The 23,699-nt window shown below is 34.0% G+C and overlaps 1 protein-coding gene across 1 annotated transcript; it reads left to right on the plus strand.

Annotated features, from left to right (window-relative positions):
- Window positions 1–804: 804 nt before the first annotated feature.
- On the plus strand, window positions 805–8,280 carry CD69 (CD69 molecule). The gene is made up of 5 exons (XM_066253156.1): window positions 805–930; window positions 3,981–4,103; window positions 4,921–5,120; window positions 5,470–5,573; window positions 7,020–8,280. Exons 1-5 carry the CDS (start codon window positions 873–875, stop codon window positions 7,126–7,128), a joined length of 594 nt encoding a protein of 197 aa, XP_066109253.1. The 5' UTR covers window positions 805–872; the 3' UTR covers window positions 7,129–8,280.
- The last annotated feature ends 15,419 nt before the right edge of the window (window positions 8,281–23,699 follow it).

Raw genomic sequence — 23,699 nt, forward strand, 5'->3', positions numbered from 1 at the left:
TAAATTTTAGAGCTCAGAATAATAACCTAGCAAATAAGGGAAAATAGAATAAGATACTACTGAGAGAAAACAAGAGTGGTTTAAATGACAGTAAAACCTGACAAAAAAAATTAACAGGAGATAAATGAAACAGATAACTAAACAATTTTAGTGCAAAGAAAGGAAGTTCCAGACCACAGCGTTTCTATTTCCTGCACTAAAGCAGCTACCTACTAAATGATACCTTAAAAAAAAACAAAACTAGTCCCCGTGAAAGAACTGAATGACAGACTTCTGAAAGCCAATTTATAACTTCCCAAATAAACTCTTCCACCCTGAAGACAGAGCCATGAGAACAAAGATCTCAAAATTCTTATTCAATAATAAATCTTCTAGCTCTAAATGGTGTCAGGTTTATAGTGGATGTACAATAAATATTATTTAAATGAATGAATGGGATTCTAGAGAAATATTACTCTCCAAATTTTTTCCATCTCAAAGATAAGAATCTTTAACTTTGAATTCTGTACCTATATAAGCTGTCTTCCAAAACTATTTTTGTCTTTTACAATTTTAAGGGATGATGTCACACATTCTGGGAAAACCCCACCTGTCTCTTCATGCTACACCTACATTTGTGAGAAAGCACATTTCAGACAGCAGGGAAAACCCACAACTCACCACAACAACACATTGTAAATTGTCTGAGCCATTGGTGCATAAATTAAAGGGAACTGGAGATTAGAAGGTAAGAGGAAGAGGGTGGAGACAACATAAGTGACTATAAATGCTGAGATATCTCAGAAACTCAGACACTGAACTAGAGCTCCAGCAAAGGCATTCACTGCAGATTGGCTTGACCTGAGATTAACCAAATATTGACTAGAATAAAGATGAATTCTGAAGATTGTTCCTTAACAGAGAACAGCTCCTTGGAGAGAGGACGACAAAGTAAGTCAGATCTTAGTTTTATGTTGGTAATAATTATCTATACAGATGACATATACTAACAGTATATAAGGAAGAAAATGAGCCTTTGTCTTTTGAAGAACTTGGTTACATTCTATTTCAGTCAGAATAAAGGAGAAAATGGGAAGAAGTAAACACTTCTTTATCTATGAGAATATAGGATTCCTGAGACTAGAGGAAACACAAATGTAAGTTTTCCGAAGATCTTCAAAGATCTGTTTATTTCATTTCATTTTATCTCAGTTTTTTTAGATTTTATTTATTCATTATAGAGAGGGAAGAGAGGGAGAGGGAGAGAGAGAGAGAGAGAGAGAGAGAGAGAGAGAGAGAGAGAGAAGGGGAGAGGAGCAGGAAACATCAACTCCCATATGTGCCTTGACCAGGCAAGCCCAGGGTTTTGAACCGGCAACCTCAGCGTTTCCAGGTTGAGGTTTTATCCACTGTGCCACCACAGGTCAGGCTTTATCTCAGTTTTTAGATGTGATTAGAAATCTCCCTTCTCTAGCTCAATGCATGCTTCATCATTTTTCCATATCCATCTGTACATGTCTATTACTGGAAACACTAACTTTCTTTACAAAAATTCTATTTATCACATAAACAATAACATTCTTGATTGCCTTCAGTTTGTATCTTTCTGTGGTTTCTGTGTGCCTCATTTTGGGTTCTTATGACAACATCTTCCAGTTGCTGGAAATAATGGTTTCCAATCTTTGAGAGAATAGCCTTATGAGCACCTGAACATTTACAGTGACTGATGGAAATTTATTAAGAGACTGTCATAAAAGAATTCTTGAAAATGCCATCTTCTGCTTCTATGTTCTTTATGAAACTCTTCTTACATTTTACTCTTCAATATCACCCATCCAATCACTGGCTTCTAATTCCAAATGAATCATTTTCCTTTCTCTTGTTTTTCATCAAAATATGATCATTATAGATATATACTATTTCTTCTCTTCTATTTATCTATTCTCTCCACAGATCTATTCTATTTATTATTACTAGAATTTTTAATATTTTCCTGTAACTTGTTTCTGTGCAGATTTCTTATTTGTTTTTTTTTTCATTTATCCCTCTTTTATCTTTAATTGTTGAGGTACTCTAGAACCAACATATATGAAGTAATGTTTTTGTGTAAGCTGTAACAAAAGAATGTGTTATGAACAGCAGAGATGAAACTATCTAGAGGAAGGGATTGTTTTCTGAGTGTGTATCTACTAAAGAGTTTTATGTTAGAAAAGCTTTGAGCCTGACCTGTGGTGGCGCAGTGGATAAAGCGTCAACCTGGAAATGCTGAGGTCGCCGGTTCAAAACCCTGGGCTTGCCTGGTCAAGGCACATATGGGAGTTGATGCTTCTAGCTCATCCTCCCTTCTCTCTCTCTGTCTCTCTTTCCTCTCTCTCCCTCTCTCTCTCCTCTCTAAAAATGAATAAATAAAAAAAAAAAAGAAAAAAAAAAGAAAAGCTTTGATTACCTTCCACAAACCTATCTTTCACTTAAGGACACAAAATCAAGTGTGGTTAATAATAAGTGTAAGCTATACAATTTTTTTGGTAAACACATAACCATAAGTTTATGGCCTAGTGTTGAGCTGCCAAAAAGAAAACCAATTGTCATAACAAAACTACTCAATAAATAGAAGGCATAGTTGCAAAAAATTTTAATTCAAGAATCTTACCCTTTCCTGAGATCATCCCAATTTTCTATTGAATATTTAGTTTATGCTATCCTTATGCTAGCTTTTTTTTTTTTTTTGAATGGACAATCATTTGGCATCATTTTTAGGCAACTCAATATGTAATGGAGTTACTTTCAATTTATCCATTAATGGGCAGAGCCCATAATTAGAGCGGAAGTACTGAGGGGAGTGTTTTGTTACTTAGGTGATAAATCAATCTGAGTAACAATAACCTTCACTAATGTATAGAAACTACAATCTGAAAATAATCTGCACAGTTTAACCACTGGACAAGCCAGAAGACTGAGGTGGATTTAGGAGTGCTTAAGCTATTTGGATGAGTTAGTACTGGCTCAGGAACAAGAGTAGTTTCTGCATTTAGTCTGAGCAGCATGATGAGAAGTGAAACTAGACAGAGAGGGCTGAACTTGCTAGCCTACTTACCATGGGCTCCTTCCGGTAACATTTGGGTGCTGGTGAAAAGAAAAGAGGTTTGCTTTGAGAAGCTGAAAGAAATAAAACTAGATAGGAGTGAGGTAAAGGCATTCCTTGAAAACTCTGAATTCTCCTGAAACCTGTACAATTTTGTTAACCAATGGTATTCCAATAAATTCAATAAAAGGGGGAAAAGGGAAAATCTAAGTGCAGCTCTATGCTGGAATATCTCAGAGATAGATGCTTACTGTTAAAGAAGGCAGTATCTTTTTGCCCAGTTTAATTTTAGAGAAATGTTTTAAGGCAAAAACGTAATTGCTGGATCTTAGGGTAGGTGTACACTTAATTGTGTAAAAAACAGTTTTCCAAATTATTTTTTCATTGTACTCTCTCATTAGTAACATATGAAAATTTCAATTGCTTCACATATGTACTAACTTTACCAAAACTACTATCATTTTTTTATTTTGTCATTAGTTGTAGATATTTATACATCAATTTACTATTTGTATTATACTTTTCTTCATTTATTCTCATTTACATAATCTCTCTTAGTAAATACATAGAGATTAAGGGATTATGTTTAGGATGCTTTGTGTCATCGGGTAATCAGGTATTTAATAAATATTCTTATTGTGATTAAAACAATAAAACTATGATAGAATTTTCATAGCTATTAAGTACATATATTGGGGAGATATTTATGATCTTATCATTATGCCCACACTGTTTCATTTCTAGCCAAAAAGAAGCTATCCAAATTCACTCAAAATTTGAGAAAAATTAACTTACGAACTTTATAGCAGAAAGTGATACACATAACTACTTTTTAAATTAGGTGCGTCAAGAAACTATCAAATGTCCCTATCCTACTACTGTAGTCTGCCTGAATTTACCATCAATTTTCTCTCTTCAGATAATGCTTCCAGCTTTCACTTTGCAACGCATCGTGAAGGGTCACTTCAAGTTCCTGTTCCATGTGCTGTAATGAATATCGTCATGCTCACCGTTTTGACCATAACTATCATTGCTTTATCAGGTGGGGTTGCACTTCATAAATTTATCATGTCCCTTTGCTGTATGCATTTGTTATAATCCCTGCTTAAACCTAGAGCTTTTCCATAAGTATGAAAACTGTCTATGATTTCTACATTACTATGGGAAAAAATTATATTGCTGTGGGTTTAAAAATATGAAATGAAAAGGACTGATTTAGAGTCTAAATAAATCAACATGTAGTTAGAAAAACCATGGGCTTCACATTTATTGACAGAAAAAAAATATCTAAGACTTAGATTAGTCAGGATTTGGTCAGTCTTTTGTCTTTCATCTCAAAGACCAATGTGATTATGGATAATAAAGACTATTGTTACATGGTACTCAAAACATACTGCTATACCAAAATACATGTGTCTTTTATGAACATGATTCTTTATAATTTTATGGACCTTTTATAGTCATAGGTCTTTTATATTCTGAATTACTTCCCTGCAAATTATTTTTCCCTTCATCTTTCAGTATAGGGTTCTATCTACTGCAATTTTAAATTCCTCCATCTCTGCATTCAGATTCAAAACCTTCCTTGAAATTTACAATGTACTTTATCTTTCTAGTTTTTACACTATTTTCAAGATTTTTCTATTTTTCTACCACTTTTGGATGTTATTATGATCAAATACCCACCCTCTTTTTTCTTATATTTTGCACAATGATGCTTAAGCAAAATGGAAGATTAGATAAAGTAAGAACCTGCCTTATTATCACCTGGTGTAGTACAGCATACTCTGAACTAGGTTTACATGTAGTGGTTATTCAGTTTCTTTTATAACTAAAATAAACAATTTTCCTGTCCACAGTGGGCCAATATAATTGTCCTGCCCAAGATATGTCTTCAGAACCATCAGGCAGCCATATTTCTTCATGCCCAGATGATTGGGTTGGATATCAGAGGAAATGCTACCTTTTTTCCAATACAACAGAAAATTGGAACTTGGCCCAAAACTCTTGCTTCAAACATGGTGCTACTCTTGCTCTCATTGATTCTGAAAAGGACATGGTAAGATAATACGCAAAAACAATTTTGTAAAATATTATTATTTTCTTTTATATAGCTAATTTGTGATTTCCTTCTATTTCTTATAAGTGAGGAAGACATGGTACTTATCTGCCTTGTAGGAAAATTTAGTCTGAGGTCAAAATGAGTGTTTTGTTTTGTCTTGTAAATTTGATTGCAATGCTTAGCATCAAAAGCCAAAAATCCCAATGAGTTTATTCTATATGAAGCTAAAAAATAATCAGTTTAACTAGTGTATCTTAGATGCAGGCTTTGAAGAACCACTTTTGAGAATTTATATACTTACCCAGAGGCATTTTATAACAGGCATCCTCTTTGTGCTTTCTTTAAGATCTTTTTAAAACGGTATGTGGGTAGAGCTAAACACTGGATTGGAATGAAAAATGAAATTGGTCAGGCATGGAAATGGTTAAATGGCAAAGACTTTAACAACTGGTAAGTTCCAAAATGTTTCTTTATCCTTCCCAGGCAGGTAGCTGAGAAAAACCATTTTCTTCTTTTCCATTGTCCTATACGAAAGTTGTGCTCTTTTTTTTTTTTTTTTGCACTTTTCTGAAGCTGGAAACAGGGAGAGACAGTCAGACTCCCGCATGCGCCCGACCGGGATCCACCCGGGGGCAACGCTCTGCCCATCCTGGGCGTCGCCATGCTGCGACCAGAGCCACTCTAGCGCCTGAGGCAGAGGCCACAGAGCCATACCCAGCGCCCGGGCCATCTTCGCTCCAATAGAGCCTCGGCTGCGGGAGGGGAAGAGAGAGACAGAGAGGAAGGCGCGGCGGAGGGGTGGAGAAGCAAATGGGCGCTTCTCCTGTGTGCCCGGCCGGGAATCGAACCCGGGTCCTCCGCACGCTAGGCCGACGCTCCACCGCTGAGCCAACCGGCCAGGGCCAAGTTGTGCTCTTTATAAACAGCTTTAACAATCTCTTTTGTTTGTTTATACTCTTTGGAATTCTTTAAAGAAAGACTTTTATATTACTTTGTTCCTTTCATCTATTTGAATTCATACAATAAATACTTCTAGTAGTTCGATCTCAGAAAAATATAGTATAAATAAAAGACTCAGAAATATTCCATGAATAATTATGATGATACAAAAAAAATCTAACATTTCCAATTACATATTAATAATTTATTGATGAACTAATCTTTGGAGAATAATTCCCTCTTACTCTTTCTAAGTTCTCATTTCCACAAGGATAAAGAGCAATTTAAAAAAAAAGAGCAATATTTTTATACCTAATTAAAAACTGCTATGAACCTGAAAGCAAACTTAGAATTAAATATGCTATTTTTATTACTTGTAATTAAACTAAATGTTAAAGTTTGAAGGAAAATTTATAAGTTTAGTGTTTATCTTGTTCATCTGAAAACTCAAGAGCTGAATAAATTTCTAGCTCTCTAAAAGGCTTTATTATAGTTACTGATACAAGGAATAAATTAAAATCTCTAGAAAGGGAATTTTTAATAAGTGTCTTATGGTATCATATCCACAGATGAAAGTCAGGGGCCATGAACTCCCTAAAACTGTATGCAGAAGTACGTAGTTTTGTTGAATGTGTATACTATCTAGGAATTGTTTCTTGAAGGGTTTGTGAACTCAAAAATGACCAAGACTCACTCATCTAGTGGCATATCAACCAAATAAATACAGCTCTTTACTCAGCTTTGTACCTTCCTTCCACATACTCTTTCTTTCAATCCCTGTGGACCATCTCTCCAGATTAGTCTATGAACATTTGACTGAAATATTTACCTCATGCATTCTTACTCATAAGGGGAAAAAAAAGCGCAGTCCACTAAGACCACAAACTTTTTACTCTCATGTAACTGAATGGAAATGATGAACTGAAAATAATTCTTAGTTTCTTTATTGTTTGATAGGTTCAACCTTACAGGAACAGAGAACTGTGCATTTCTGAACAGCACAGAGGTCAGCAACACAGAATGTGGAAAGAATTTACACTGGATATGTAGCAAACCCTTCAAATAACAAGGAATCATATTTGCTTATTATAGCATAGAACTGAAGGAAATTTGTATCAATGATGCTGCTCTATGGTCAGGTATTTTCCAAAAAGACTTTGTGAAAAAGCTTTTTATTATATTGGAAACCTTCCAAACAAGATGTGGAAAAAAGGGAGAGAAATTCCAGAAATATCTGCATTATGGAATGCCCTTGTTGTGAGCTGAAAACATCACAGGTTGACAGATATTTATGTCTATGAATCAGAAGATTGACTTTAAACCTTTTGAATGCACTTTATATTTTTTTCAAATTCAGAAATAATAAAATAGCTAGATTTAGTGTTATTATTTATTGTTGAATGACTACCAATGATGAGTGTGCTTCACATGTTTGCACTATTTGAAGAAGTTATATGGCAGTATTAAAAACTGAATGTAAACAAAGGAAATTTTAAGTGGTAACACAGATAGTTAGTCTAAAAGCATTTGTTAAGCTCAGAGAACATTTATAAGTGAACAAATGCTTATGAAGCTAAGCTTTGTAATATTTCTCTCTTTTTGGAGAAGTTTGCCTGGTTACTTTGTCACTTTCCCCCCTCAAAAATGTGATGACCATGTATTTATGTTGTTTCTTTACTTCTATGTTTCTTTTTAATGGTACAGAATTCTTTGCTTTTAAAACCTTATAAATCATGTTTTATAGAGCTAAACCAAAACCAAAGAAATTGAGAAATATTTTAAAACAGATAAGTGTTGAAAAATGTGCAATATATGATGTGGTAAATCTTTACTATAAAAAAATTCTGTATTGTCCAAACCTAGACAATTATAAATTTGTGCCTCTCCTAATCAATTGTATGACGTGCAGTACTTCATGTTAAATATTTTTAGTGCAATAAAGTGTTTGTTTGTCTTTTGTATTTAGTACAATTATAAGCTGCTTTTATGTATGTTAAAATAAAAATGGAATCAACAGAATGATTTCTAGGAAATGTTTGCTCTTTTAAAATACACTGAAATTTATATCACACTAGAAGAAAAGGGAATGCTATAACATCTTTTAAAAAACTTGTCTATTGTAAAACCTTAATTTTCTAATGTAGTTTCTACTTTTTGAACTGTTTCCATATGTGTGTTTCTAAAAATATTCATTTTTCTGTATAATAGCAGATGCTCAGTAAATACTCTAGTTGACTTAAAAAGAATTTATGTCATTTAAAATGTTTTGTCTCCATTATTCTCTTCTTTATTGTTTATCACCCTCATACTAAAAAAATACAGAGAAATTATGAGATAACTAAAGTCATTTTGTGAGGACCTGCTAATAAGCTCATTCTCTCCAATAAGTAGATAATTGGTTCTCATAACCAATGTTCTGAAAGTATTTTTCTCATTTCTGAAATGCTATACATATTTTAGTTATTTACACAAATTAATTAATTAAATAGAAATGATGTGCATTACATAATCTTCATGGTATATTTCATTTAGGAAAAATATCTATTATCTTCAATTGTTTTATGAATATATTTTTCAATATTTTTCTCTGAAAGTTAGAAATGCCTGATATATGTGGTATCTTTAAACTTTTGTTACTGGTATGGCATATTGGGAAAAATATGTGAATTCCAGACACTGCTTTTTGATAAATAATATAGAAATTTCTTTTTTCGCTTTTCTTTTCTTTTCTTTTTTTTGAGCAAGTGAGAGAGAGACACAGGAAGGGAGAGAGATGAGAAACAACGACTCGTAGTTGCAGCACCTTAGTTGTTCATTGATTGCTTTCTCATATGTGCCTTGATTGTGGAGCTCCAGCTGAGCCAGCGACCCCTTGCTCAAGTCAGTGACCTTGGGCTCAAGCCAGCAAGATGGGGTTATGTCTATAATCCCACACTCAAGCCTGCAACCCTGCACTCAAGCTGCTGAGCTCATGTTTAAACCAGCGATGCTGGGGTTTCAAACCTGGGTCCTCAGCGTCCCAGGTCAATGCTCTATCCACTGCATTACCACCTGGTTAGGCTAGAAGTTTCTTAATCTTAGTATCCCTCAGTTTTCACAACTGTAAAATGAAACAAATGATCTCCAAGCTCTAATATACTATGTTTGATAATAACAACACACTCCTCCAGAGTCATGTTAGAAAAAAATGGCTTGTGATTCGTGTAATATGAAATGTTTAAGTAGAAAACGTTACTGTTAAGAGCCAGAGCACAGAAGAAGTATTGCCTGAGTTTCACCTCTTCGCTCACTAGTTGATCAGTTGTTTAAGTTAGAATTAGTCAGATTTAATTAAAATTAGTTAATATATGAAACTAAATTAGTTAATATATGAAAGAGGATTTAAACAGTACCTGTCTGAAGAAATGATTGTTATCTGTGTTTTATTTTGCTTTTCCAACAAAATTTTAAATTTTTTTCCTCTGGAAAGGGGAATAATTTTTCACATGCTATTTTACATAATTTTAGGAATTCAATAAAATTAAAATTGTTTTAAAAATGTTAAGATGACATTAAGTGTTATGCACTATAATGTCTTTAATTGACAAAAATTTTATAATATGTATATAAAAGTGATTTTTATGTTTGTTCTCAATTTTCATAAATATGACTAAATCTTTATACATGAAAATGTATCATAACTTGCTAAAAATATTTGTAACAAAATGTTAGGAAGTATATGACCAGAGAGACTACTGGTGGTTATATAAATAGATTTCACTTAACCTTTGGAAAACAGTTTGAGAATACTTATAAAAACCTTAAAAAGATAAATCTTTTCCTTTTATGTGACAATTTTTTGGGAGGGACGTGGATTTTAAAAGAATAATCTTGGATGGATGTGCAAGACACAATCACAGAAATATTTGTCAAAGGGCTTTCTTTAGTAGTAATAAGTTAGAAGTCATTTAATTGTCCAAAACTAAAAATTTAGCTAAAATATGATTTTACTACATGATGGAATATTATGCCAACATTTAAAAATAATGAAGAAGAATATTTATGTACATAGAAGAATATTCAAGCTATTATTGCTAAGCCAGTTGAAATAATAGATATCTGAGGATTCCATACCATTAAAAAAGCATTATGTTGAGATAAAAAAATTACAGGCACAATAATAGTGCCTGCTTTATGATTCCATTTATATGAAATTCAATACTAAAGCAATAATGACAGAAATCAATGGTTGCCTATTTAAGTGGGGTACCAAGAAGGGCAAGGGGCATAAGGAACTTTCTGGTTTATAACTTACTAGAAGGGTGTTTATAAGTGTACATATCTTTCAAAATGTACTGAATAGAATACTTTAACTTTACATTTTATTCGAGGTAAATATACCACAATAAAGTAGTGTCAAAAAACATATATATGTTCTGAGTTTTTATATGTTGAAGGAGAAAGAAAAAAAAAACTACAAAGTTGACCCAAATTGTTTTCCCTGAGTAGTAGAAGTACAGGTAATATTTATTTTCTATGCTTCTCTAGAGTTTCAAATATTCTATAATGAATGGTTATTTTACTTTTCGAAAGAAAAAATTTTATTTTAAACAAACCCAACAATAGAATCATTAAAGGAAGTAGTTTAATGATTTAAAGTACAACTTTACTTTCTAATAACTAATTACAACTTTGCTTCAAGAATCTTCTTATGCTCTATTGCTTTTTGGCTCTGCCTCTCCACATTGCCTTCCCCCCACCCTGTGTGGGCACCTCCAAGCTGCAGTGTCATCTAGTGGCTGGATAAATCACTGCACTTTTTGTTTTGTGCTTTCTTGGTCCAGAAGAAATATAGTAGTTAACCTGTGAACAATTGTGATTTTTTTCTTGTAAAAACAGTGTTATAGATAACACAATCAGTTTTGTATTTATTACAGAGACATTGAATCTAGTTGTTGCCCTACTATTGAGATAAAATAAAAAATAATCTGCATTTTAAATAGTAATATCTAACATGTACTTTAATTTTGCTTCGGTTTGTTTTCTAGCTCTACTGAGCTATACTTGTTATACAAAAAAATTGCACATATTTAATTTACTCAATTTTATGAGCTGTATACATTAACATGAGGCTCCCATCACCACCATCCAGAAAATACACATATCTAACACCTTCAAAAACTGACCTTTGTTCCTGTGTGTGTTGTGGCAAGAACAAACATGAAAACTAACCTCTTAATTAATTCAGTAAAGTTGCAATATACAAAATCAATATACAAAAATCAGATGCATTTCAATATTCCAACAATGAACTATCGGAAAAATAAATTAAGAAAATCTTGTTACAATAGGATCAAAAAGAATAATATACTTAGAAATAAACCTAATCATAAAGGTAAATGAATTGAACCTTAAAAATTTCAGTTTAGTACCTATGTTATGGAATACTACTCAGCCATAAGAAATGATGACATTGGATCATTTACAACAACATGAATGGATCTTGATAACATTATATGGAGTGAAATAAGTAAATCAGAAAAAACTAAGAACTGCATGATTCCATACATAGGTGGGACATAAAAATGAGACTAAGAGACACCGACAAGAGTGTGGTGGTTGGGAGAGTGGTGACGGAGGGAGGGGGGGGGAGGGAAGGGGCACAAAGAAACCCAGATAGAAGGTGACAGAAGACAATTTGACTTTGGGTGATGGGTATGCAACATAATTAAATGTCAAAATAACCTGGAGATATTTTCTATGAACATATGTACCTTGATTTATTAATGTCACCCCATTAAAATTAATTAAAAAAATTTTTGAAAAACTGATGAAAGAAATTAGAATAGATATAAATATATGGAGAAAGTATTCTATGCCCACGGATTTAAAAATTAATCTTGTTATACTGTTCATATTACCCAAAGTGATCTACAAATTCAGTACAGTTCCTATCCAAATTCCTAAGACTCTTTTTGCAGAAATTTTAAAAATCCTAAAATTCAGATGGAACCTCAAAAAACCTCAAATAAGCAAAGCAATCTTGAGTAAGAAGAACAAAAATAGAAAGTTCACACTTCTTTATTTCAATATATGCTATAAAGATACACTGGTACCGCCTGACCAGGTGGTGGCGCAGTGAATAGAGCGTCGGACTGGGATGCGGAGGACCCAGATTTGAGACCCCAAGGTCGCCAGCTTGAGTGCGGGCTCATCTGGCTTGAGCAAAGCTCAGCAGCTTAGACCCAAGGTCCCTGGCTCAGCAAGGGGTTACTCAGTCTGCTGAAGGCCCGTGGTCAAGGCACATATGAAAAAGCAATCAATGAACAACTAAGGTGTCGCAACGAAAAACTGATGATTGATGCTTCTCTTCTCTCTCTGTTCCTGTCTGACTCTCTCTCTGTCTCTGTAAAAAAAAAAAAAAAAAAGAAAGATACAATGGTACTAGAATAAAAACATACATGCGGATCAATGGAAAATTAATAGAAAACCAAGTAATAAACCCATAAATAGTCAACTGGTCTTTGACAAGGGTGCTAAGAACATACAATGGAGAAAGGATAGTCTCTTAAATGTAGGGAAAACAGCATATCAACATCCACAATAATGAAATTGCATCTTTATCATTTCCCATGCTCAAAAATTAACACAAAATACATTATAAATTGGAGCACAAGATCCGGTACCATAAAACTTTAAAAAAATATATAGTGATAAATCTCTTTACATTTGTCTTTGCAATAATTTACTGAATATTATACAAAAAGTGTAATATTAATTGGTAGACTATAAATCGATCATTATTTATTTTGCTATACTTTAGAAATATATTTTTATATCCATGACATAAAATGATCAGGAAGCACAGCTTCAAAGTATCTAATATCAGAAATGTAGAAGTCATTGTCTTTTGTTTTGCCATAGACTTGAGACATTATCTCCAAAGCAAAGCACTTTATTGTATTCTTTATACTTATAATACAAGTTATATTAGTGGCATTCAAGAGCTATAGCTTTAAATTTTTTGAAACCTATTTCTAATCCTCATTCTATTGTTATAGATGTATGTTACCCCCAAGAATTCTAACTCCAACTCAACAAAAGATACCAACTCTAAATTTGTTTGATCTTTTTATTATCATTATTGATTATAGACAGAGAGAGAGAGAGAGAGAGAGACATTGGTGGTTTGCTGTTCCATTCACCTATGCATTCAATAGTTGACTCCTGTATGTGTTTTGACTAGGGATCAAACCCACAACCTTGCCATATCAGGACAATGCTCTAACCAACTGGGCTACTTGGTCAATGCTCTCATTTGATCTTAGTTAAATAATAAAATAGACTTAAAGTAAAACCTAACAGATCTGTACAGCCATCATGCCTTTGTCTAGATTCTCTGTTTTCTTTCTAGAACTTAAACTAGATGTACAATAATAGGGCTTTATTTTTTAACCTCCATTTTATGTAACCCTACATTTCATTCTCGTTGTAATTTTGTGCTGAATTCTCAGCAAGGTTTTTAGATATATCTTACAATTAACAAATTTCTCTCTTTCTGTTTCTAAGCTGCTGACTCATTTATTGAGTTTAGTTTCAATAATTGTAGTTTTCAAACTTAAAGACATTTTAAAATCTGTTTGTTAGCCTACCTGTTTTCTCCCAACTTTCTGATGGTTTTTAATCAAGGATCTTTACAGGCAGAGATGGACAGTTAGGGTGTAAAGATTGAGGGTAAAGACAGTTGTTTAGTTCCTATGCAAGCTTCAGTTGTTTTCCTTAATTTGTTACATTTAGTGCCTGACGTCATCTTGTCTGGTGCCTTCATCACTGTGGTTGGGTGATCTAACTGGGTTGAAGAATCAAGTCCTGTGAAACAGGTCATAATTGTGTTACTAATTCAAAGTCTGTGTGCCTGACACCTTGAAAAGCCAAAAAAAAAAAAAAAAGTAATAATCTAACCACTATTATTTAGCATACATATGATTATTAAATATCTAAAGTTCTTGGTAATCAAATCTGCTGTTTGTGCTTTCTGCTGATATGTTGGCTTCTTTTTAATATTTGATTGATCTCAGTTGATAGATTTCTAAGAAAAAATTAAAGATTTAAAAAAAATATTTGTATCTGCAATGGGGAGCCAATGATTTGGATGATTTAGAAACTTCTAATGATTCTGGACTAATGAAAAAAATCTCATAAATTCATTCCATCACCTTTCAATGACTTCAAGGCTTGCTCTTGGGATCCTAGCAGTGACCTAAGTCATAGATCCTGTAGGAGCCTTGTATTTTGAATTCATTTACTCATTCCCCATTTTAATATTAGATAAATGCTTCTTTTTAGCAATTTCCCTTATTTCTCATAAGCTAAGAAATACTTTTTATCTAATTTGTTTAGGTTGTAGTTATTTTGTAGGAAAGTATCTTCAAAGAAAAGTTTTTCCAATAGTGTATCCTAACGGATTTGTGTGCTTTAAGGTTCATGAGCTATAAAGATCAGAGTAGTTAATTAGTAGATGATAAATAGATCGTTATTTATTTTGCTATACGTTAGATACATATTTTTATATCCATAACATAAAATGATTGGGAAGCACAGCTTCAAATATCTAATATAAAAAATATAGAAGCCATTATCTTTTGCTTTGCCATATTTTCTCTCTCCTTTGGTTCTGGGATTTAATTTCATGTGTTAGATATTTTTATATTATCCTGCCAATCTTTGAGGCTTTGTAAATATATTTTTACAACTTTTTCTGGGTTTTTTTGTGTTAGACAATTTCAAGTTTATTTATTATATTATCTGCTTTTATGCCTATTTAATGAAGTTTTATATTATATATTGTATTTCTCAATTCTACATTTTATTTAGTTTTTTAATATTCTATATTTCTTAGCTGAAGTATTCTATCTTTTGATTAGTTCAAAGTATTTCTTTTTATTTTAATTTACTGGGATGACATTGGTTTACAAAACCATATAGGTTTCAAATATACTTTTTCTTTCACATCTTTGAGCATGATTATAACACAGATGCTTTAAATACTTGTCTAATAACTCTAACTTCTGCATCATTTTCTTGTTTGACTGAATTGATTCTCTTTCTCCTCAGAATTGGTCAGATTTTCCTGGGTTTTCTTATGTCAAGTGATTTGAGACTATGCCTTGGACAATGTGAAATATATGCATTGCTTAGCTGGTAGAGATCATGATATATTTTCAAGAGAATAAATTAATTCTGTTAATCATTATTTTTTCCAAATATACCCAGGGAAAAGCACATACTTTTGTCAAAAAAAATGTACAAACCATTATTTAATAAATTTTGAGAGATTCTTATATTATAATATTATAATCAATATTAAATTATAAATAAAAATTGCAATTTAATATAATCTCACAGTATTAGGGATACAGTTCCAACTTTCTCCTAATTACTTATCCTTCTTTCTCCTAGTTTCTTTCAACTCCTCTACCACTCATAAATCATGCTCTTCCAAAGACTGGAAGCTACATGAGAAGTAATGTTACTGGGTTTTTAAATATATGAAATCTTGGAGTGAACATAAAAATGACTGGACCAAGAAAAATTCACTGCCCATGGTGATTTGAGACATCACTGATATGGTGAGATATAAAACTTAAAGCTTAGAGCATCCTTCACAATTGCAAATGCATTCCTTCTGCTACAAATTTTAAAGTCTGTACATCTAAAAATCCTCATTGCTATTAACTACAAAATATTGGTTTAATAAATTGCTGACCTTTATGATTATTTTAGGTTTCTTTCTGGCATAGGGTAGAATTCATTTGGAGTTCTACACCTAAACTATCCTTTATAGGAAATACCCCCTCACTGCTTACCAAATTCCATTTTAAAATGTAAAATAAAATATCTCATCTCCCATGTTTATTACAATGCTCTCAAAAGTGACTGACATTACGATGATGTTGGGAGAAAGGAAATATAGCATAGTCCTGCTCATTAATAGTTTGTTTTCCCTTGAGGGGAACTAATATTTTGCTAACTCTGGCTTAATTTAAATTGAAGTTTTGCTACGTGAAAGTTTGACACTAAATCTACTTTTTTTTTATAAATAATTTTATTTTTTTAATGGGGTGACATCAATAAATCAGGATACATATATTCAAAGATAACATGTCCAGGTTATTTTGTCATTCAATTATGTTGCATACCCATCACCCAAAGTCAGATTGTCCTCTGTCACCTTCTATCTAGTTTTCTTTGTGCCCCTCCCCCTCCCCCCTTCCCTCTCCCTTTCCCCCCTCCCCCCCATAACCACCACACTCTTATCAATGTCTCTTAGTTTCACTTTATAAGGGACATTAATGGCAAACGACATGAGGATTCTCAACAGAGAATCAATATGTTGGAATCTCAAGCTATGCAAAAGCTCAGTTTCTAAAAATGCAAGGAATGCTTTACAATCTTGGTTGAACAACAGTTCTCTGGGGGATTTACAACAGGACAGCTGTCGAAACTTCTTAGAGGGATAAAACAAACAAACAAAAAGCCTCTGAGTTTTACAGAAATCTACAACAACAAGAAAAAAAAGAGAAGTATACTTTCGTTAGTGTAACCACTATAACCCCAAAATACCAAACTGGAAGATTTTTTTGTGACAGAGACAGAGGAACAGATAGGGACAGACAGAGAGGAAGGAAGAGAGATGAGAAGCATCAATTCTTCATTTCAGCACCTTAGTTGTTCATTGACTGCTTTCTCATATGTGCCTTGATGGGGGGGGGGGGAGTAACGCAGATGGAGTGACCCCTTGTTTAATCCAGTGACCTTGGGCTCAAGCTGATGGGCGGTTGTCAAAACAGATGAGCGCAGCTCAAGCTGGTGACCTTGGGGCCTAGAACCTGGGTCCTCTGCATATCACTCTATCCACTGTGCCACCACCTGGTCAGATCTGCAAGGCTTCTTGCCAGAACCAGTTTAAACTGGTTCAAATAGGGATCAAATGACTGAAAAGAGATTTTTTTTTCTTCTTCTCGAGGTCATTTTACAACAAGAAATGGAAAGCAGGCTTTGTAATGAATTAATAGTATATCACTGATGAGGAAATGTGCAATGAAAGGTTTTACTAAGAACCTCATCTATATCCTGTTAACCAACAAAGAGAAAAAGAATGCTAAAAAGCAGAAAAGATGTCTCCTGGGCAATCAATAAACCAGATTTTTGAGAACAGTAGACTGAAACAACATATTATAAAAGGAAGTATTTTTCCCCTCTAATTTAGGTTACACGTCTTCATAATATTCTTAAGCACATAAATGAGTTAGACATAATTGTTACCTTTAAGAATAAATAAAAAAGAATCTTATAGGAGTCAGCATAGGATTTATGCATAGATATTTCTATTTCAAACTTCTCCAAACAAACAAACAAACAAACAAAAGAACAATAGATAAAAGTCAGATAAAGTATTTTTACAAAAGAATACTCTTAAAGAAACAAAATATTTTTTAGCCAAATACTTCTCCAGTTCTCAAATTAGTCAAAGATAAAACGACACCCTCAAAATAATTATTACTTCCATCTAGAATATCCATATGTCATCATGGAAAAAAGTAAATGATGAATAGAAGGATGTGGCCTTGCCTTTTAAAGGCTTGATGAGAATTCCAGTATCACTTACATTCTCTTCCATTAGTCAGACATCTGGTCAGTCTGAACCAAAAGGGAGGCTGGGAAATATAGCCTTTATTATGTTTGTTTGGTCATGTACTTGGCTCAGGGGTTATATTATTATAGAAAAAGAAATAATAAAAACTATGAACAATATGTACCACATCAGGCCAAACATTGCTTTCTTTAATTTTTTCTGCATATTTTCTTGTTTCTATATATTATTTGGTACCTGTTTTTTAATAATACTCACTAAGATTTATATAATAAGTATTTATTATGTGTCAGGCAATGTTCAATAATATTATTCATAGGTGTGGGGAGGGTTCTAGAAAAAAAAGAAAATGTTATATAAAATGAGTAAATATACTGAATATATTTTTATCTGAATTATCAATGCAGTTATTTAATCATCAGTCTTATTTAGCCTGTATTTTTGGAACTTTGGTTGTTGTTTTTTTAAAAGATTTTATTTATTTATTTATTTATTTATTTATTTATTTATTTGAGAGACAGAAAGAGAGTCAGAGAGAGGGATAGATAGGGACAGACAGAGAGGAATGGAGAGAGATGAGAAGCATCACTCATCAGTTTTTTGTTGGGATACCTTAGTTGTTCATTGATTGCTTTCTCATATGTGCCTTGACCGTAGGGCCTTCAGCAGACCGAGTAACCTCTTTCTCAAGCCAGCGACCTTGGGTCCAAGGTGGTGAGCTTTTGCTCAAACCAGATGAGCCCGCGCTCAAGCTGGCGACCTTGGGGTCTCAAACCTGGGTCCTCTGCATCCCAGTCCGATGCTCTATCCACTTTGTCACCACCTGGTCAGGCTAGAACTCTGGTTTTTATTTTCTCTCCACCTTCCCTCTACAGCATCCTTAGCTAATCTCTTACATTCTCACAATTTCAATGTCCAAGTATGAAGTAATATATATCAAATTTATATCTCTAGCCAAGATTACTAGACCTGTATTCCATACCGCCTATTTAACACATCAAATCTAAAATCTCAAAGATACTTCAAACTCAACATGTAAAAATAATTCATTAACTTTCTTTACAAAAAGAATTGTTTTTCAGTACTCCATAGCTTAATCAATGGCAGGCCATACAAGAAAATTATGCAATCTGTAACCCAGCTGTCATCTCATCGTCACTCAGTCACACCTTTCCAGGCTGCCCTCTTCTCTCCCTCTCACATCATCTAGTGTTGTCCTCTTTTCTCTAAATTTTTCTCAAATTTATCCTCTTCTTTCCATCACCATTTTCATGATCTAATACAAAAGTACTAAAATATTAAGTAATTACAATAACAAGTTTGCCCTGTTTAGTCTTACCTCATTTCAATCATTCTCTGCCATGAAATCTAAATAATATATATTTTAAATATACTGACAATAAAACTCTCCATTTAAAGAAACACTTCAACATCTTTCTTAGCATAACACCAAACTGCATAACATGGCCAAGAAATCCTTGTCAGGTCTATTCCTCCGTATTTATTCAATCTTTTTGTACACCAAACTTACTGAAATTCTCAGCACCACAATCACCTGAGAATAATTTTAGGAACCCATACCCTATTTCACCACACTGTCTGAGCAGAATTTCCCTAGATTTGACTTCTCTTTCTTCTCCATCAAGTTAACACACAAACTATATTTATATCTTGGCTCAAATCTTAAAAAATCTTCCTTGAGTTCCATGACAAAGTCAAACATCCCAACATTATATTCTCTTACACAGCATTTACTACATTTTGGTCTTGTATATATCTGTCTTTAAGTGAATAGTTGATTAACATCCTCCACCTTCATTTGACTGTAAATTAAAATACAATATGTTTTCTATTTTAAGTTTTTTAATATTTTCAGTGCCTTTAAAGTACCTGCCACAACCTGATCAGTGCCTTTAAAGTACCTGCCACCAACCTGATCAGGTGGTGGCACAGTGGATAGAGTGTTGGACTGGGACACGGAAGATCCAGGTTTGAAACCCCGAGGTCATGGGCTTGAGCATGGGCTCATCCGGCTTGAGCCCAAAGGTCACTGGCTTGAAACCCAAGGTTGCTGGCTTGAGCTCAAGGTTATTGGTTTAAACAAGGGGTTATTCTCTCTTGTTGTAGCCCACTGGTCAAGGCACATATGAGAAAGGAATCATGGAATAACTAAGGTGCCCTAATGAAGAATTGATGCTTGTCATTTCTCTCCCTTCCTGTCTGTCTATCCTTATTTATCCCTCTCTTTTACTCTCTCTCTGTCTCTGTCCAAAATAAATAAGTAAATAAAGTACCTGCCACATAATAAATACTAAAAATTATTTGTTGTATTAAGTTTTCTATAAGAGATTGCAGAAATATAATGCTGATATGTGATTTAGGAGCTAGGGTTCAAAAGAAATATTCTGCCTGACCTGTGGTGGCGCAGTAGATAAAGTGTTGACCTGGAAATGCTGAGGTCGCCAGTTTGAAACCCTGGGCTTGTCTGGTCAAGGCACATATGGGAGTTGATGCTTCCAGCTCCTCCCCCCTTCTCTCTCTCTGTCTCTCTCTCCTCTCTCTCCTTCTCTGTCTCTCTCTCTCCCCCTCTCTAAAAATGAATAAATAAATAAATAATAAATAAATAAAAAAATTCAAAAGAAATATTCAGATAAAATGAAGGCTAATTGGTAGGACTTTTACTGGTAAAGGAAAATCAAAGTATTTGTCTGCTTGGGTGGTTTATATCCAATGAGAATCCTATAGATACCAAAGGAGTTTATGTGAAGAGGTAAGGTTTCAGAGACAAACTTTTTTTGTGTGATATTTATGCTTATCTCTTTGTAATTATATAAGGTGATTATATCCTTACAAGTTTCATTGAACATCATGTCATAACATAACAAACCACCTTATACATGCTGATTTGAACAATGTATATAAACTGATAAGGAAAGCATTTCTATTATGATATATTGACACTACATCCCAGCAAAAATATATTTTTTTTAACTTTGGGGACACAAGAATGTTCATAAATCTATATGAATATTTATTAGACTGGTTTCCAAACTAAACTACTTGAAAACACAGAAATACAATCAGGGAAGATGATCACCAAAGACTTGCTTTACAGAAGGGATAGACACAAGGATGCTTTTTGTGCTGCTACTGGTCTGCAAGGGTCTTGGGATTCAGACACTGTTGATAGCTGCATAGAGTTTAGAGAAGGGCATAGGAGTGGTACTGTTTCCTGCTCATGTGATTCTAGGGTGGTCTTCAAAGAATTTGTTTGAAAGTCTTGCCACAGATATTTTAAAAGTAATGCGTCCTTATTTTCTTCCTCCTCTCAAATTCAGAAATTCATTTTTATTGACATGTAGATCCAGGAGTTCTTGGACTATAGTCCTGAAGAGATAGAAGTTACTGGTATATACATGCCTACCTGTAATGTCTTCTCAGGGAGAGGTCTCTGATGTATGAAGAGAACAGTTTGAGCAAGAGAGATAGAACAAGTCTTTGCCAGTCACTAGCTGCCAGAAGATGGTTGAAATAAGCAATCATAAAGTGTTAGGGAATTCGAGAGCAATCAATAGGATGCATATGAAGATAAACTCTCTGGAAAAGTGTTCATCAAATTGTGATGTCCTATCGGAGTCAGAGTCAGCTTGAGTCAGAGATAAGTGAAGTCTGAGGATGGTGGAGTAGAGAAACTGGTGATAGTACATAAAGGGCAAATGAATCAGTGAGATCAGCAGAGAGAAATAAGTTTGGTGAGAAGATAATACCCTGCCTGAGAAAGCAGTGGTAGGTGAAGAGGTAAAGTTCAGAGACAAAGTAAGGTCTGAATAACAGTATTCTGTATCTATATGTGTGTTGAAGAAGGAGAGGAAATGGTAAATGGTGCATACAGAAAAAAAGTCCCATAATAATATGAAATCTAGTCACAGAAAAGACTCTGGTGGCAGAGACAAACGGTGATGAGAGTAAGGTAAAGGAAAGGTAAGAGAAGCAAAGATTAATGCAGAGAACACCTTGGTCACAAAGATGAGAGATTCAATTACAAAGGTGAACAAAGATTACATGAAGAATTAGTAGAACCCAGTGGCCAAGAAGATTCTGAAGGCAGAGTTTATAAAACCATTGATGGGACACAGGGAAACTGATCAGTGAGAATGGTGCTGGCTATAACTGAGTAGCTAATATGGTGGCAGAAAGAAGGTCAATGATGTAAGCAAAAGAAGCTCTGAAAGAGTAGAACCCAATGTGAAGTTATGACAAAATAAAAAGAAAGATGTTAGTGAGGGAGGACAGATAAGAGCTGAGATACAACCACTGAGGAAAGAAGGGCCTCCATAGAGTACTGAGGAATATACGATGACAAAAAGACCAGAACTAGAGAGGGCTAAGCAAGGGTGGTTAATAACTGGACTGATAGAGTGTTTGCTGAAAAAGTGGATACCAGAGATAAATAAGGTTAAAACCAAAACGTTGTAGGGGACAAAGTGGACAAAGAAAAAGAAAACCTCCACAGGTTTTTAATACCAGCAGCTCAGCTTCCACCATTGCTACAACAGTGATCTTGCCTCAAGAGCTACTGACATTTACCCTTAAGATACACCTTGCTCAAGTGGCTGTAGGAGAGCATATACATGGTCCAGCCAGGGAAAGAATAGAAACAGGAGGTCCTGGCAGTCCTACGGGATTTAAATTTCCCCATATCCTTGACTTTACTAGATCCCTTTTATCCTCACACTGCCTTTCCTATGGTTTCTCTTACTTATTCAGTGCCAACTCAAGCTGGTCTAAGGCTCTGGAACTTTACAAGACATGCTAGGTAGAAAGATATGGGATAGAATGGAAATAAATTCATCACTTTTTCAAAGGAGAAAGCCAGTTTTGGGCCATCTCTGTTTTATTGTGGTAAGACCCAAGACTTCCTATATGAGGCTAAGTAGAATTGGCCTTGGGGGAAGGGTCTTAGAAGATAAGACTGTAATAGCTCCAACCATTAGTATACAAGGTCAAATGGTCAATGATACTAATAGTAAGGGTGTGTGTGTATGTTGCTTTATGATTTACATAGTGATTTTACTTACATTATTTTATGTGAAACTCACAGTAATTCTATGGTAAGTTCAGTTTGTTTGTTTTTCTCCACAAGGAATCAAGACATATGAAAATTAAACCGTTTGTTCAAAATCCATGTCAAGTATTGCCTCTGATGATGCTTGAGATGGGAGGGTGACTGATGAACTTTTAGTAAGGGACTTTCATTCTGAGATTCTGAAATCTTGCAATAAATTTTGTCCATTAAATCTCTGTGTTTGAAATTTTACTCTGGAGCCCTCTATAATACTTGGAGGGTCTAAGAACTTTTATCCATACAAACCCCTGCCTTACCTAATCTATCCCCCAAGAAAGATAATATTCTTTATTTTCTAAGAGTTTCCATTTTGATTGTCTTTCTTTGTTTACATACTTGTTGTGGAAAAGCAGGGAGAGTATGGAAACAAAATAAAATCAATTTCTGCTTGTGTGTAGGCTTAGAATTATCAGGCCAAATTGATGTCTTTCACAAATATTAGCAAAATTTGACACCGTTTTTAGGATGACATATGGGGAAAGAAATGCACATCATTCTCCAGTGCAAACAAATTAAAAATCAACTCTTAGTAATTTTTTCCCCATATCTCTTTTAAACGATGTGCTCTTTATGGGCCTCAACTCTTCACTCTTCATCCGGGCAATTTCTCACATTTCTGATCCTTCTCTGCCTCTGGTGCCCCTATCTTCCTTAACATATTAAGTTTTTCTCATTTATTTTACAGAGAAATTCACCTCTCCCCAGTCTTTATCCCAACCCAAGGCTCACAAATTCATTACTATTTGGGAGTAAGTGGGAATCCTCACTAACATAATCCAATATCTTACATGAACAGCTGTTGTTATATATAACAATGTGTTTTGGTTACTTCCACTAAGAAGGGTGCTTTGATTTTTTTCCATATACTTTCTATCTTTTC

Source organism: Saccopteryx bilineata, chromosome 1 (assembly GCF_036850765.1).
Source record: "Saccopteryx bilineata isolate mSacBil1 chromosome 1, mSacBil1_pri_phased_curated, whole genome shotgun sequence".
In the NCBI taxonomy this organism is placed as follows: Eukaryota; Metazoa; Chordata; class Mammalia; order Chiroptera; family Emballonuridae; genus Saccopteryx; species Saccopteryx bilineata.

Bases quoted from the DNA above. Each gene is read 5' to 3' on its own strand.
- CD69 (XM_066253156.1), top strand. From the start codon at position 873: ATGAATTCTGAAGATTGTTCCTTAACAGAGAACAGCTCCTTGGAGAGA. The intron at 931-3,980 runs GTAAGTCAGATC...TTCTCTCTTCAG, and splicing joins CTTGGAGAGAGGACGACAAA to ATAATGCTTCCAGCTTTCAC. The intron at 5,121-5,469 runs GTAAGATAATAC...GCTTTCTTTAAG, and splicing joins TTGATTCTGAAAAGGACATG to ATCTTTTTAAAACGGTATGT.